The 17613-nt window shown below is 41.2% G+C and overlaps 1 protein-coding gene across 4 annotated transcripts in view; it reads right to left on the bottom strand.

Annotated features, from left to right (window-relative positions):
- Positions 1–273: 273 nt before the first annotated feature.
- Positions 274–17613, bottom strand: part of hipk3b (homeodomain interacting protein kinase 3b) — a 37349-nt gene continuing 20009 nt past the window's right edge. For 3 of the 4 annotated variants that reach the window (XM_016670378.1, XM_016670380.1, XM_016670379.1), the window contains exons 3-17: positions 16459–16582; positions 11283–11402; positions 10884–10970; positions 9924–10108; positions 9684–9843; positions 8332–8455; positions 8115–8236; positions 6895–7019; positions 6473–6640; positions 6054–6386; positions 5819–5965; positions 5464–5723; positions 4342–4393; positions 3353–3486; positions 274–2096 (exon numbers count right to left, since the gene is read on the bottom strand). In XM_016670378.1, coding sequence (XP_016525864.1) covers positions 1588–2096; positions 3353–3486; positions 4342–4393; positions 5464–5723; positions 5819–5965; positions 6054–6386; positions 6473–6640; positions 6895–7019; positions 8115–8236; positions 8332–8455; positions 9684–9843; positions 9924–10108; positions 10884–10970; positions 11283–11402; positions 16459–16582 — 2650 coding nt within the window. In that variant the 3' untranslated portion in view covers positions 274–1587. The remainder of the gene's footprint in view (positions 2097–3352; positions 3487–4341; positions 4394–5463; positions 5724–5818; positions 5966–6053; positions 6387–6472; positions 6641–6894; positions 7020–8114; positions 8237–8331; positions 8456–9683; positions 9844–9923; positions 10109–10883; positions 10971–11282; positions 11403–16458; positions 16583–17613) is intronic. The other variant, XM_007549833.2, reaches the window with a different exon arrangement.

The following is a 17613-nucleotide window of genomic DNA, read 5'->3' as shown; positions in this document are numbered from 1 at the left end:
ATCCTCCCTGACGGAATGTATAAAATAAGTAGTTGACACTGATAAGCATTAAGCCTTTAACAAATGGTATCAATGTAAAGGGGAAAAGTTAACTTTGTCACACATGCATAAACGAGAGAATTGCACACAATTACCTCACACCTTAACAAGCATCTGTACTAAATATTCTAACTCTATAATATATGTCATATATGTGTGTATATCAAATACTGCATGGTTTGCTCAGGCTAAGAATATCCCATACCGTAAAACGAATTTGCATTTGTTTTTTTGTTTTTTAAATCTTACCTAATCAAAGCCATGCCCGTCACACTTCTAAACATCTAAAAACAAAGTGAAAACACTCCAAATAAAATTAAAAAGACAAAAAAAAAAAGCAAAAGAAATATATAACCGACGACTATTTAGATTGTATTGCCGTTTTTAAACAGTACAAATACTGTTAGTAGTAAGAGTTTCACTAAATAGAAAGTGATTATCAAATGTTAAGCAATATCCAGTACTTGCACTTTGTACACTAGTTCATTCGGAAACAGAGAGGAAAAAAATAAAAAATAAAAAATCAAACGTGTTTAAGGAAACAGCAGGCATTCGCAACAGCAAAGCATGCCGTTCTTCTTGAGAGAACAGAAAAAAGGAACTCACTACACACTGAAATATACAAAGACTCCGAAAAATAAGCACCGCTGTCCGCGATACATCACATCCATGCAGGCTATGCATGGAACATATACACATGTGCATATATATACTCACACATAGGATGCATCGACTGATTGGAATTTCAAGTGCTGCAGTCCAGTACATTAATATTCATGTATATAGTCATATATAAGTAGTAACATTAACAACCTCAAATATGTAAGGCACTATGGCTGGGGGACAGTTATACAATGCAGCGAGTCTTGTGACACAAACAATAAGAGCAACGTCTATGCATCTTTCCGTTTACATTTTTGCTCATGCAAGACCACATGCAGCGTGATGAACAACCCTATTTTTAAATCGGATAACTGACTTGACATTGCGAACATCAAAAGACACCGAAAAGGTACAAATACTTCAAACGCAGTACAACATACACCGTGGACAACATGTGCATCTGTCGATCTAGAGCTAGAGACTGGGATGGCTTTACAAATACGGATGTGTCTTGCACACATAAGAAGGCAATGTAGAAAAATAGCTGGGACCGGGGGGTTTTTTCTAACTATTCAACAACACCCCAATTATTCATCTGTCTTGAGGAGTATTCGTAGAAGATCCAATGCAAAGATATATCAAATGTGCAAAACACATTAAGTGTGAGTTTAACTACTCATTCATTCCATCATTCAATCATTCATACATTATTTCCTTCTTAATTTTTGCCAGATCATCGCCACCGTTGGAACTCTTTTTTTTTCTTTTTCTTTCTTTTTTTTAAAGCTTAAAAGTTCAATTACAACCGAGTCGACATGATTCAAAAAATAGCTTGTTTTCTCTGTGGTTGTGCCATGGTTTTGTTTTGTTTTTTTTTTATTATTATTATTATTATTAGAAATGAAAACCATGTTGTTTGTGGTTTAGGATGGGATGCTGCCCTGCTTAGCCCCCAGGCGGTAGGAAAGGTACCAGAGCCACGCTCAGATGTAGGGGTACTGGTTTAGTTTGGTGGGGCTGAGGGGGAAACTGCCATAAGCAGGCGAGGCGATGTAAGAGTGCGGGGGGAACAGGGGCTTGAACTGGCTCTGTGGATGCAAGGTGGGGGAGGGGAGCAGCCGGGGGTTGATACCCACTGCCACTTGGTGCACAATGCCTGCCGGGTGGGATATGCCATAGGTGGGCTGGAGGACGGGGCGGGAGGCGCCAGGGGAAGCCAGCAGGTGGGCCACGGGGGCCGCTGTAACCAGAGGGCCAGACGGAGGGTACGACAACAGGGTAGGCTGAGAATGCGGGTGGCCCCCAAGGTGGGGGTGGGGGCCTGTTGTGTGGTTTGGACTGCTGTGGGAAAGCGTGAAGGTGTGCCCATGCATGGTGGGAGGGATGTACGCCTGTGGTCGCCGGTTGGCAAAGTTCCCGTTCCATTCTTGGTGGCATGAAGTGAAATGCTGGACCTGAGGGAGAGAAGAACACATCTGTGCTGTAGTGCACATAATCTTGGCTTCTTTTTTTTTTATTATTATTATTATTCATGCAGACGACACTTGATAGTTTTAAATCCAAGAAGTGCTGGTATAAAAAAAAAAAGAGAGAGAGAGAGACAGAATGAACTGGGGCTGCCCTTTGCAGAACCCAGCAGGACAAATTTCCCTGTGATCATTTTAGAAACGATTAGTGATATTTACAAAGACTGCTGTAGCTTCTGTTCAGTTTGACTTGAGCTGCTTTGTGCTTGCACATTCAAAACACTTCCAACGTACATTTCATAAAACCTTTGATCTGTCCTGCAAACAATATCGTTGTAGTGATCACAGATCGCACCGATTCCTTCCTGCTACTCATCCAGTTTCAGGATGCACTGTTTGTTTTGAAATCGATCAATTTAAATTATGTTTTGCGTGCGATTTTGTATGTGTGTTCTTAGATTCTATTATATATATTTTATGTGTTATTATGCACGAGAGTCTGTTTTGATTGATTGAGATCTTTGAGGATGTTTATTACTTTAAGTATGGAGCCCTCATTATAATGTTTTACTTTACAGGCTTCTCACACTGATCCAGAATTTCAGTTTCAGTCTTCAACTCAATATAAGTTCAAATGGAATAAATCCGTTTAAAAAGTTTGATTTTGTTGTTCATTTAATACATAGAAAACAACACTTCCTATTTCATTCAGTTTTTGACTTTACAATCGCAGATCATGGCAAACACCGTCTGATTTTTGCACTTGAAACAAGCAAGAGACAATGCTATACAGTGGAGCTGTTCAGCAATTAAAAATATATATACATTTGCGATTCAAATGTTCTCCTTATGCCTCTTGACTGCCCACATGTAGTCACAACTGCCCAAGTTGATACCCTAAACTGGCAGTGGTATAAAAAGGAAAAGATGACAAGCAAAAATCAGCATTACATTTGCGAGGACGTGCAGGAAGCTTTCTGCGAGCTCGAGCATGTGCACTGCTGTCATTGATCCATTTAAGAAGGTGAAACATGTCTTTCTACCAAGAGATACTAAGCTCATCTTAACAAAGCTGCACTCAATAGAATCTAATTAGCTCTCATCAGACCAATGCCAGTGCTGCAAAAATAAGCTCGACTTATGAAGTGCAACTGTTTTCTGCATTTAATAACCCCTTTAACAGAGTGGAAGTGCAGCCATTACTCTCCTTTTAAACACTGATTTTCTTGGCGAATTTCCCTCACCTGTCCAAAGCCCATAGGCTGCTGTTGCTGGGGCTGGAACACGGGGCCGATTTTCTGCGGCCTGTTGAGGAGTGGTGTGGAGTGGTGATGCTGTCGCCCAGGAATGCCTCTCCCTCTGGAGTGGCACAAAGACTCTAAGACCGAGAGAGGTCATGTAACAGGAGACAGAGAGAGAGAGAGAGAGAGAGAGAGAGAGAGAGGGGGTAACGCGTGAATACAGATATACTGGTGCCCAGGTCTTGCTGTCAGAAAGGATACAACAAGCAAACAGGACTTGAGCTGGAGCATGTATCCAACTGCAACAACTGCAAATGCACGGCATATCTCGGTACCCACTTGGAAACATTTGCAGCTCTGTGGGCTTATCAGAGATTTCAGCTGTGTGGGATCAGTTCCAAGGCTTAAAACATGGATGGATATAAATAGAAGTATTTTTGGAGAAGAGGAGAGGTTTCTCACTAAGCTTGATCATAAAGCTTATGGTGGGGGTCAGATTGTTTGCTATAAATAAATCTTTCAGCACTGAAATAGAGAGACGTGCCCTTTTATGTTGGGCTTCATTTGTAGTGGTTTAAAGGCAGGCGAGAGATACGCCACTGGCACGAAAGCAAAAATGAGTCTGTATGATTTTCTTTCAGGATTTAAAGCCAAACACTTCACTTTCTAAACTCAGAAAAAAAGTCATACTTAAATTACTCTTCACAGCACTTACAAAGCCCACAGAGATAATGCGTAACAGCATAAAAGCTACACTTCAAACATTAGTTTTTTTTTAAAATAGCAAGAAAATACTAAACTTTCACCTAGTTTTTTTTTTTTTTTCAGAGCATTGAACATTTGGCGGTTATTACACATGTACTACGCAGATTTGAGAAGTGCAGATCCACACAGTTTCAGCAGATCTCAGATTTAGAGAAATGTAGACATCATGCAAGTAAAAAACATCAGAAATCAGAGCAGATTCGTCACAGCAGGGAACCCATAATCACCTGTGAGAACCTCTGTGGCCTACTAACACAGCATAATCCCAGGCCATGTGACCTGTGGAGCAGACAGCAGCACTGTTGACCAGACCTTTGACCTCGCACAACGTACTTAAGCACTTGGTAGCTGTCTGAGTGGATAATACCATCAAAAACAACACAGCAACAAGATGGAAAGATGTCCCATTATTTCAGTTATTGCAAGCTGTAATTTATATTAGAGGGAAAAATATGTTTCTATCAAACCACACTGATTCCTTCAGAAAATTTTGGAAGCTGTACCCGACTCAGTCCTACTCCACAACAGTGGATAAATACAAATTTAAAGGACATATAACATGTTTTAGTGCCAGAAATGTTAGTTTGAAACACAAAGAAATAAAACCAACCTTCAGATATTCAAACACGTTCTTCAGAAACAAGAGGAAGCTTTTGAGTCATGCCCTGTTACAATTGTGGCTTTGCATCTGTGAACCCTGACATATTGTTTCAAACCAAAACATCTCTCGCAAATCACAGAACACATTGATTTTTCGGATAAAAAGAACAGATAAATTAATGTAGTGAGGAATTCTTCCATAGAAATCATCTATGTAGTGAAACCTGGGTGAACTTTGTGGACGAAATCAAAAGTCAGGGGGACGGGGTTCTCTTCACTCAGTCAAAACCAGTCCCTCTGTTTTCAAACAAGAAACAGAGAATCTGTTCCAAGATTAGAAAACAACTGAAATCTTAAATAAATAGAAGAAAACAAAAACTGAGTGATGAAGACATAGCACAGTTCAGGTTTATGACTGATAATTCAAGTGGACAACATGGACAACTAGCTACATACGCTTCCACAGAGTTTGAATGCTCTGATGGAGAGGAATAACATTTGGTCATCTTCATCACTGTAGTGGAGAAAATCCCTCATGACTAAAAACACGGGCAGATTACGTGGAGAAAAAGTGAGACTTGCACAATCACTGCAAGTCTCTGTCGTCAGAAGAAACGGGAGGGCTGATGGGGTTAAGAGTAACAATGGTAGTCAATGGTTAGGCGCAAAAATAATGATATATGTCCTTTAAGGATAGCAAACATTTAAATGCATATCTGTTAGAAAAATTTTAAGACTTCAAGGTTTACCTGCGTTTCCAGGTGTTTCGCTGATCGAACAGTTGTTGTTATTGTTCTGCACCCGCATCGGAGGCACCACAACGGTGCGTATTGTAGGCTTGCTGGGCTCAGTCTCGGGGGCAACGCACGCCACGCGCGGCTCACAGTTCTGGTTGCTGTCGGCGATGTAGCGGCGCTCGGTAAAGGGACTGCTGCTGTGGCCGGAGTTGTGCGAGGCAGGCGAGCTCTCCACCGTGTCACAACCGCTCTCCTGTTCGTCATCCGACATGCTGGAAGAGGTTGACAAATCAGGTGTTTCTGTTGAATTCGAAATGTGTAAAATGCCCTGGATGTAAAAAAAAATAAAAAAATAATAGAGCTTTACCTATTGGGTTGTTTGCATGGGGAGTTGTTGGACTGGGCTGAAGCTGAAGAGCTGGTGCTGAGCGTGCTGTCTGGACTGCTGAGAGAACATACTCTCTCCATACTGATGGTGCTCTGACATGCTTCACAATCCGCACTGCCCTTACACCTGTGTGTTGGTAAACAGAGCAAAAATAAGATGTAAAAGCCTTTAGAGAACGAGAAACAGACAACTCAGCCTGATGCTCAGTACTTACTCGCCCATCGAGTGTCTTTGTGCGTCCTCCTCCTCATCGCTGCTGATGCTGATGACGCTAACAGTCGGGCTGGCGAGGCCAGAGATCAACATTTCCTGCCGCTGCTCCTGCGAAACCGAGAGCTCCTCGCAGTCCGGCTCCACTTTACAGCAGCTCTCCTCGTCGTCCTCCTCAACCTGATCCTCCGCTCGCCCCTCTCCTATGACGCGCCCTTCTTCTTGACATCTGGCTCCCTCCTCCTCAATTTCCTCCACATTCTTTGCTGTATCGGCCATCTTTGGGGACTGGCATGCCACATTCTGGATGTTTGTGTTTTGGGAGGTGCTGCTGCCCCTGCGCAACGAACAGAAAAAAAATGTCAGTTCCCATAGGTGCATGTTTCCCTGTCTTTCTTAATTATGAAAATCCACGTCAAGCACCTGTTCACACAAGGCTTTGCTCGCTTGTTTGCCGCTGGCTGTGGCCACACCACGTGTGCGATGCCTATGTTGACCGGTTGGTGGGTGGACATGGTCATTTGGTTGGTTAGGAATGGCTGAGGGTGTGCAATCATGGAGCTGAAATGGTTACCATGGGGACGCACTTTCCTGCAGCAAGAAAAATAAAAGCCAAAAGCCGTCAGCACAAATTCTGAATGTCAAAGGGTCAGCTTTGAGTCAGAAATCATTAACATTAAGGGGAGGAAACAATACAGCTTCAGCCTACTACATCCATCCCTTAAGCATAGCAACCAAAAGTAAAAAAAAAAAAAAAGAAAGATAAAAGGCTATGCATATAAAGCTTTGCAATGAAAGTATGTTACATCAAAGATATGTAATACTAAAATAGAAAGGATTCTCACCCCCAGTCACTTAATCTCTGTGTGCCAGTCACAGTGTCAGAAGCCAGTGTAGTTGATGGTGGGGGGACAGACGTAACCTGCTGCCAAGTGGGCACCAAGATCTGCTGGGCACGGCTCGACCAGGCCTGTCAGCGTGTCGGAAAACAACAACTGAATGTTTGACCTACTTTACTTAGGGGTACACTTTACCTCAGTCTCTCAGCCTAAATACTAGTTGTGTTGGGAATATATTCACAGGACTTTAGCATGTTGTCAGATCACAATCGAAACAGCTTAATATTTTTAATGAAAATTTCATGTGATAGACCAACACAGAGATGGGGAAAAAATATGCAAGATTTTCTAAACTTTTGCAGGTAAATGTCTGAGTGTGCGATGCGCACGTTGAGTTCGGCCTCTTTTAATTTAATACCTCTAAATAAAATTCAGTGCAAAACAACCTCCTTCAGAAGTCACTTATTTGCAAAAATAAAAAATAAAAAAATAGAGCCTGTGTGAAAGATAATCCAACTAGAAATGCAGCTGTTCTCTGTTGGCTACGGGCACTTGTTAAGAGAGCATTACAGAGAAGAGTCGCATCTTGCGTAGGAGACACAGCAAACACGTGATACTAATGTATTTTTTGTCAGATTAGACCAAAACGCTACACATGGAGCAAAAGTAGCACAGCACGTCACTGTGAAACACATCATCCTAACAGTGAAACGTGGGAGTGGCAGAATTATACTGTTGGGATGTTTTTCTTCAGACTATTATTAGTGGCCACAAAAGACTTGAAAGTGGGGTCAAAGTTAACCTTACAGTATGGCAACGACCCTGGATATACAGGCAGAGTTACAATGGAACGGTTTAGATCAAGGCGTTTGCAGACGGAGACCAAAATGTGAGAATTTGAGGCGGCTTGCAAAGAGTGGGCAGAAACTTCAGTCTCAAGTTGTGAGAGCAAATTATATTTTCACAACACTTTGAATCAGGGAAGTTGAATACATATGCATGGCACACTTTTCCCATTTTATTTGTGAAAAAAATCAAAAATAAAAATTACAACTCTGTATCCTCTCCTTCCACTTTTACACTTATGCACCATTTTACATTAACATACCAGAAAATAAAACAGCTGAACATTTTTGGTTTGCGATGTAATGAAACAAATGTTAAAAGAAAAGTTTCCAGGGTATGAATGCTTTAAGTTATTAGTGTAATCCTTATCCAACCCCTACCTGAGTGATGACTCCAGGTCTGATCTGCAACGGCTGGATTGATGGTGCTTGAGTCACCAGAGGTACAGAGGCCTCCATACGGACAGAGTAGCCAGCTGGTTTAGCAGTATTAGTGGGGATACCTGAAGATGCAAATAACAGGATGTTTGACCTTTAGATATTTACAGAAAAAAAAAATGATAAAAGTGAAATTGAGACTGACAGTCCCATTCAGTACCTGGTATTGTCGGGGGACACAGAATGAGAGCTTGCTGAAACGAATCATTGCATCCAAACTGACCACCGCCAGTCTGCAGCGGTATCCCATGGTGCATTACTGACGGCGCAGGTGGAACTAAACCCTGAAAAAACAGGATAAAAGCAACATAAATATTTTATTCTGCCAGTAGGTGGCGACAGCTCTATGAACAGAGTTTGATTTTCAGTTGGACAGAATTAAGGAGAACGTGTTGGACCTCGAATCTACGACAACAAAGTCACTGCTCTGACAAGTTTAAAATTTAGACAAAAAAACATACTCAGAGCCCACTTCTTTAGGATAAAGTGATCAAGTCAAGGCTTTGCTACTATCATCACATGTCCAAGCTGAAAAAAAATTACTTTTTATGGGATTGATTTATCCAGGCTGACCTGCCGAGGTCAGCCTTGTTTGTTGAATCTGGACACTTACCAGGAGAGCTAACAATGCTGAGCGGAAATAAGTCAGACCCTTTAAATAGTGGAACATGTGCTTTTGCTTCTCTGCTAACCCTGCTCTCGTGCCCGGGTATAATCACATTTAAAGGATAACGAGAACTAGGGCTATATTGTTCTGCTACTGCTACTGCGTGTAGCCCAGCCCCCCCATACACATGATGGTGAACACAAAGCAGGCTTTCATATGGGTTAGACCAAATCAGTTACGACCTTCTCCTACAAACGCCTTCTCAGCAGCATTCGATACTGCTTAAAATTGGAAATGATCAAACCTATTTAGTTATGCATGTGGAAAGCAACATGAGACTTCTAATATTTGTAGCTGCCTGCAAAAGAACATTAATATGTGAATATTTGTATCTTTTTAGTTTTTTTTAAAACTCAGCATGATTGCTTTCAGGTAAAGATGTTGAGCACTAGAAAAATCCAAAACAAAACAGGTTAGGGGGGCCTCGTCTCCTCTTTTCTTCTCGGCAACAACAGTGATTTGTACTGTTGCCATGACCTCAGAAACATGACGTGATTTTGTTGCCATGACAGCAGTGCTAGGACGCAATAAGACAGGCAAGTCGGCATACAAAATGGGTAATAAAAGCAAGAAATCAGTCTCTGTTCCTTTCATTTGTGTTGGAACAAATGAAAGGAACAGAACATTGGATGTCAGGAACCTGCAGCATTTGCTACTCCGTCATTCCGTTTCCAAGAAATGTTCTTTTTACTCATTTGTTATCTACCAAAAGAAATTATTAATCTTCTGAGAACATGCATATTTGTTGGCTGATCTAATAATTGTTCTTGCACGGGTTTGGAAAACACAAATGTCCATGCACAGAAGTGGAAGTTGCTACTAAAAACAAACTCTGTACAACTTACTTGAGTGTGAACACCTGGGATCTTACTGAAGGGGAGGTTGGCTGAGGCAGCAGTGGTTGTAGTTACAGGTCTAACGAAAGGACCTTTGTTTCTGTTGGCCGCCTCGTACCCAGTGGGACGAGTCCAACAAACGTCCATGATGTGGAAACACGACTTCACACTACGGACAGGAGAGAGGGTACGTGAAACAATCGCAATAATCTGCAGAATGTCTTAAAATGCGAGGCCCAGCTGACTCACTGGTTGCTGTGGGGGAAGTCGAGCAGGTGTTGCATCGTCACAAACGGGTGGATGAGCGCTTCGGCAGGGGCGATCCTCTCTTCTGCGTCGATCAGCAACATCTTCTTGAGCAGGCCCACGAACTCCCGCCGGTCAGCCTTCTCCGCTAACAAGTCACAACCTTCCAGATTCATCATCAAGTTCACCTGTAATACAAAGGGTTGCAATTTTTTTTTTTTTTTTAACAAAATGTGCAGTTAGCACAACTGGCGTCAAGACACAGAGTCTGTGAGCTCTCCCAAGAGAACACAAACCTTGTTGTAGCCATACTTTTTTTTTTTTTTTTTTTAAAGCTGCCAATATTACAAAATCCAAATTTGCGGAAGAGGTAGAAAGCTCAAAGGAATCAAAGGACTCAGATTTGCTGCAATCCATTCAGCTTTCCTGCTATCTGCTGAAAGTTTGCCCTCTCATAGCATGAATGAAGGGCAGGCAAACTCAACATGTCAGAGAATACTAATTTAATTTCTCTGACTTCCTTTTAACCAACTTAGCATCGTGGATACGAGGCATTCACAGATCCAAATAGGACCTTTTTTTTTTTTTTTTCAATTTCTGACCAGCCAGTCATAGACTTAGGGCAAAACCACATGATTTTGGACAATTGTTGATGAATCTCCAATAAGAATAAAACATTACAATAAGTTTTGTGACATGGAAGGATTTTATCTAAAAGGTAAATTATGACAAATTCTATATGAATTTCCTAAAATCTCAAAAAAAAAAAAAACTCTACAATTTTTTAAGTGTTGTTAGAAAACAGGGGAATTTGCCAGTTCTGAGGAAGTGGCCGCTGGAAGCTTGCGTTATAAACTTTAAGCTTGGAATTTCACAGGGGGAAAGATTTTTCTTCAAAGTGATGTCAGTCACTTTCCTCTTATGACCTAACATGTACATTTCAGTCCAAAGAGCTAAACATACGTGCGCTATGTCATCCAAACAGCTGAAGATGTACTTCCTCGCTTCCTTTGATTTCATTCCCGTCTCCGTCTCGTGTTCATCTGTTGACTGCAGAACGAGAAAGCATCCAATGAGAATCCCAGACAGAAATGCGGTGAAACATTTTAGGCATAAATAAGCAGCAACCACGTCAAACAGACTGCGAACAAATGTTTTCTTTAAAAACTCAAGTATGACTTGTATCTTGAGGCCATCATTTCCTGTTCTATTGGAATTGCAAGCATTTGCCAATAAATAGTAGAGTACAATTTTAAAAGCAGCTAAGGTTTGATCTATGACATTCATCTTTAGCAGTTAGCAAAATAGGACCACAATCTGTTGCTTCAGAGTTATACTGTTCCATGTTTTGTCAGTTCCCACCTTCAGTCTCCACGCTGCATAAGGCAAGTCCGACTCTTTGCAAAAGAACCGTGCCGTCTTTGTCCCCGTATTCAGTAATTGTTCGCCTGGCAAACCTTGTGTCTGTGAGATGTAGCGAATCTACAGGACAAAAAAAAAACAGAGAGAATCAAAGAAAGATGAGCAGAACTCAAACATTTAGCAATAAAAGAACTATTAAACTGTCTGGTTTAAAGTTTAATAATGTCGCTTTATCGAAGAATTTCATAACAGATGCACTTTGCAAACTCACATGCAGAGACAATTCTCCACTCCCCCCATTAAATTGGGTCTGAATAGAAGTTTGAAGAGCAGAAACAACTGCACAACCATTTAAGACGCCCTTTCCCTGTGAAAAGTCTGAACCTGTCGTGCAAAAGAACACCAGCATATCGACTGCAGTTTGTGCAGATAATGACTGAAAAATGCCAGATAAACTCTGATATCAAGGCTCCCACAGTTTGAGTGCTTTCCACGGCAACAGCGGATAGCAGTCAGATGCTGTGGTGCAAGAATGTCACACGCAGATTTTTGAAATGAGTGGCGAGAACCCTGGCTGACGTCAATCACACCTGAGTGTGGAGAACAACAATCATTAGAGATTCGGCGCAGCTTATAAGCACAGAGACCCACTTAGAGAAGGATGAGGGATGTGGAAAAAGTCCAAACAGCCACGTAGTCACACATTTGATCCTTAAAGATCTACCTAACAAAATGTTTAGAAGACAAATAGAAATGAAGTTCCATTCATTTCAACTCTTTTGCTCTGTCATCCATTGTACATATATCTTTTTTTTTCCCCCCAATTTAATAAAAGCTTCTTCATTGAAAATGTTTGCTAAGCACCATTTAATGTGTGTTTTCACAATGCCGGTGCAAAAAACTGCAATTTGTTTTAGTGTGGGTGGGACTGTTTGCTCAGGTTGGCTTGTCTCAAACCCAATATATTGCTAAAAGTTTTGGGAACACATCAAGAACCTTACTGACATCCCAGGGCTATAATACGGATTTAATACGATGCTGATCCACGCTTTGCAGCTGCAACAGTTTCAACACTTCTGGGAAAAAACTGTCTACAAGTCTTAAGACTCTGTTCATGTGAAAGTCTGCTCATTTTTCCAGGAGAGCATCAGTGAGGACACACACTGATGTCGGATGAGAAGGTCTGTCTCTGTTAATGTTAAAACACGGTCAATGTCGTTCTGTTTTGGGTTCAAAACGAATGTACACCCAAGATTTCCACGGCAACAGCGGATAGCAGTCAGATGCTGTGGTGCAAGAACTGATGTCCCAGCTAATGGAAAAAGTATCATTATTGTTGTAATATCGTCCTTACTGTACAGCTTGTTGTTCTGTTTTCATTTATTTTTAATACTTTCATCCTTCTGTGAACCTGCATGCCTCAACATCCTGCCACTTTGCTGCTGAATTTCCCCCCCTGTGGGACAAAAAGGGGGATTTCCATTCTATTCTGTTTGATTGAAAGTCTTGCTTCAGGCAGAGGTCTTCTGGGTTGAGTTTTAGTTCCTTTGGGATTTTACCACCTTACCACCACTTTACCTTCCAAAATATTTTCATCATGGTGCACCAGGGAATTCTTCTGCTTTGTGACAACCTAAAAAAAAACATCTAGGAAAGTAAATGGGATAGTGGAAATCCCCGAACGTTCAATGCGTATCAATATTGTGCGCTTTCTTGTCTTTTTTTTGCAAATTCCCCTATATTTATATTTTTCCTCAGCAGCAGTGGTGGATTTGAACCCAAAGCATAATTCTTCCTTTCATTTTTCTGTGTCAAATATTTACATCTGCTAAAAAAAAAAAAAAAATAGAAACAGAAAGTATTTTCTATGGAACTTAGTAGCTGCACAATAGCAACAAAAGGATATGGATCCTTGTGGGTGGAAATTCTTGCGACAGGAAAACCCTCATTTTTCCTCGAAGGCTTATTTGCTTAGAAAGCTCACAGTTCGGTGAGATTGTGGCGCGAAGCTTCGACTTTACAAAACAGCTATCTGTTGGGCTGGACCTGCTGCTAAACAGACAGTGAGCACAGACTGTACAGATAGCCCTTCCTCATAACAAAAGTATTACAATCACACAGTCTGTCTTTTACATGCCTGATGTCAATGTGTCACGTGTGACGTCAAGAGACAACTGTGCCACCTTCCAAAGAGGATAATTCCCTCAGCGGCCTTTACACTTCTAACCTCACTTAATTTCTTTTTTTTTTTTTCTACAAGCCGAGTAGTGCCAAAGACAAAAGAAACAACTGCAACAACTGCATCACTTGCAGTTTTTTTTTTCTTTTTAAGCCACAAGGCAGAACGATGATCTATAACTGCTTGCAGATTCACCGTTTGTCATGTCATGAGAAGCTTTGTATCCTTGTAAAGTATAAGATAGTGAGACGAGGCAATGAGGTAAGAAGAGGAGGACCGAGAGAAGAGGAAGAGCCAGAGTTATAAATACAATATGCTGCGTGGGATGGAACAAGACCCCAAAATGAAAGGTAAGAAGAAAGGGGGAAGACGGGTTGCAGAAACGTCATGAGCTGCAGCCAAATCATCCGGTGACCCCGGGATGATCATTCACGCTAGCAGGCAGCTGCTTGGCAGATTAAAATAAGATTAAATTAGTTATCAATCCAATGTTTCTTCTTTTAAACTCATTTATTGTACTTAAAGGCACGAAGTGATGTGAAAAAAGTATTTATCCTGCTCCTGTTTTGTTAGAACATCAACAAAAGGGGATGCAAATACCTGGGTAAAAACAAACTACAAATTTCAAATCAAGGCCAGAATACTGCCAGACGTGTAGAATAAAAATAAATAAATAAATAATATCACCCTGAAAGAAACTGCCTGAAAACACGAGGTAGGCTAAAAGGTTTTACGAAGCAGCTGAGCTACACAAATAAAAAGAAAAAAATAGACGTCACAATCCACAACTGGAGAAAAATCAACATCTCATCCAGGAGTTTCCAGATGAAAAAAATCATCTGCTGACCAAAAGGAGTATAAAGCCTCCACTCTGATGATGCCCAGGGTGAGAAAATATTCTGTGGACTAATGAGATGAAGTGGAACGTTTACGAGCATCTGGACGGATCCCAATCTGGTGTAAAACTAACACTGCATTTTATAAAAACAGATCTAAAGCAAGAGATGAATGTGACGGCAGTGGGATGGTCTGGGGGTGATTTGCTTCTTCAAGGCCTGGACTTTATTGATGGAACCATAAAGACAAATGTCCAGCCATCAGTTTCTGACCAAATATGGCTGAAATACAACAATTTTGTCAAAAAGAGTGGTCCAAAATTTCTTCTTAGTGATGTAAAAAAACTATTGCCAGCTATCAGAAATGCTTGATGGCCGTTGTTGCTGCCAAGGGTCACCCAATTGGTTGTTAGATTCAGGGGGAGCAATTGCTTTTTCACAGAGACTCACATCGGCTTAGATTTACCCAGTTTGTCTTTGCTTAACAGTAAATGTGTGCAATGATGAGAAGTAGCTTTAAAAAAAAAAAAAGAAACAGAAGCAATGTATAAAGGAGCAAATATTTTAAAAAAACAGTTTATTTCAAAGATCTTTTGTGCCACTGAGAACTTTACAAAGCACAAATAACAATTTTGCTCTTTGATGGCTTCGACTGACCGCTGTGGACATTTCCATGCTGCACCCTGCTTCGCGACAGCAGTCAGGACTTGGCGGAGGTAGACATGTGGGACAGGCGTCGCATAGCACAGGTTACTTGGCTAACATTTCAACAAAGAATAAAAAGGAAGCCCACGTCCAACTTTCAATTTCTGTCACCGATTAAATCTGGTGGGTTTTGATCTCTAGCCAATAAATTTACACACGCCTTTCTCTAACTTCTACTAGTTTTCAGAGTCATTGTCTCCTACAGTGGCAATATATTTTTTTTTTGTAGAATTTTTTTTCTCTGTCCTCATCTTATCAACTCCAGACAGTCCCATATTAAATTTAGAAGGTCCCCCCGAGATATTTCTAAAGCAGCTTTGCCGACAGACTGACTTGTTCTTATGAAAACAGATTAATCATCTTTAGACTTTGGTGCCACTGTGCTCAAGTCAAATCTCCTTTCGGAGATGTTGAGTTATCTCTTCTGTCGCAGTTCTGTGAAGGGTGAAAAACGATGCCAGAGCACAAAAATACATCGCTGTGAGTGCAGCGGTTGCAATATGGGATGCTGCAAGGGACAGAAGAGGCTCTAACTGAGACTCTGTTGGCAGGTTGTGAGTATACACGGCTCTGCAGCGGGGGGGGGGAGGGCGGAGAAAGCCGCTCAACATAAGCCCTGATCTGTCTAGTCCAAGGAAGATAAGATCAGGGGTCTGCTGGGAAGGGGAGGCGTCCAGCAGCTCCCAACATGCATACCGTCATTCACTAGAATGTGCTGTTCTGCTCACTGTAACACACACCAGCTGACGCAACCCTTCAGGTAAGTATGTCACCGAGAAACATGTTTGCACCGCGCCACATTTTTCTCACTGTAAGCTACATGAGCAGCGTATCTTCATTGGTTTAACAAGAAGTCGCCATGTTTGTTTTTACAATACTGTCCATAAGACGTCCGATCAAGGTGTCACTATTTTAAAAGTTTAAATACTGTAATGAACGTCTTAAGTAAATGTTACACTTTGACATTTTTTTATGTTTTACGTTGATTGACATTGCTCTAAAAACTACATTTACATTTTAATGGAAACATGCTTTTTGGGAAAAGCAGAAGAAAACTGGCTAATGGGGAAGCTGTTTTGTAAGTAAACCCAGAAAGGAATACAATGAACTCCATCCTCTGTAGGTGAATAGAAAAGTAGTAAGAGAGGAGAGATGATGGACGCAATCGGCCTCTCCAGTTTCAAGGTGGAAATAGGAGACGGGGAGGCTGTAGATATGGGTGTAGCTTCAAAGGAAGGAAAGTCCACTTAAAAACATTAAAGCGCAGAAGAAAACAGGTCCCAAAAAAAGAGACTGAGTCATGAAAGATGGGTGCAAAAGAAAAAAAAAAGGAGAAAATGCTGAGTGAGTCATATAACAACATAAGTTCTGTGCTAGGATGACAAAATCCTGACAAATATAGCGGCCAAAAGCCATTGGCCGATAAACTGTGAGAGGTGAGAAGAAGGTTGTTTACCTGGTCGTACTCCAGGGCCCCGGGGTAAAGAGGCCAGCCCAGAAAAAGCTCAGCAATCACACAACCTAGGGACCACATGTCTATGGCTTCACAAAACGGCAATCCCAAAATGATCTCTGGAGCCCTGTGGGACAGATACACACATCTGTGAGTCCAAAGCAAACTGCAACAGGAAAAATTTAGACATCTTAATCACAAAATACCGACATGTTTAAAACATGTTATTTAAAAAATGTTTTACACACATAAGGGGTGTGCGGTGGGACGACAATATGAAAAATCCTTGTAAAAGTCTACACAAAAACAGAAGTTAACGTATTAAAATAGAATATAAAAGAAAAGTCCTTCATTTTGACATAAACCCTCATCTGCACACATCGGGCTTTTCGTATTTGTGCAGTTAACACCTGTTTGATAAAGCTGTGCGATTCCTGATGACGTTCGCTTTGATGGGATTGTCGTAGATGTGTAATAGAGCTAACCGACGCGTAAGCCGGTGTTGTGTGTGTGTGACAGAGCCACGTCGCAGCCTGCTGTGGCAGTGGGTAAGCAGGTCAGCCACAGCGGGACCAAAACTTTGACAGACCTTCAAGTCTGGAAACAAAGTGAGCCCTTTTTTTTTTTCCTGTGAGGCGCCTCGTTGTGCCCTCATAGCTAGTCATTTTATTACTTCACTACTCTGTGAAAGGAGTGGTGAAGGAGGCTGTTAGAACCACTAAGATGTGTGTACAAAAGACGCAACGTCTCATTGTTCATTTCACAAAAGTCAACCAAGACCGATAAATATAATCAGAATATTATTTTATCTGTTAAATCATAATTACATTTTAAAAAAAGCAAAGAATTGATATTTATTTCAACTTCAGTATTCCTTTCTCATCTGCACAGGTGACGGTAATAGAAAAGCAAACGGGGAAACTTGAGTAACGGGGATCCGTTTCGCTTCTGTTCAGCAAATAAATGTGAAACCGTTTACCGGCATGAAACAATCCAGAGGATAGAAATGATCTAAAGAGTGATGCAGGATCTTCTGTTGTTACATCCTGTGTTTGCTGTTCCACAAAGCTCAGCATGCCGACCAAGAAGAGTCCTGTGCTTTTATGTCGGACATATTTAAAGTGACCCAGGAAATGCCTCCTCCATGACGTCTTTAGA

This window comes from Poecilia formosa, unplaced genomic scaffold (assembly GCF_000485575.1).
Source record: "Poecilia formosa unplaced genomic scaffold, Poecilia_formosa-5.1.2 Scaffold33, whole genome shotgun sequence".
Lineage (NCBI taxonomy): Eukaryota > Metazoa > Chordata > Actinopteri > Cyprinodontiformes > Poeciliidae > Poecilia > Poecilia formosa.
Note: the sequence above shows the minus strand (reverse complement) of the source record. Positions and strands in the feature narration are given on the sequence as shown.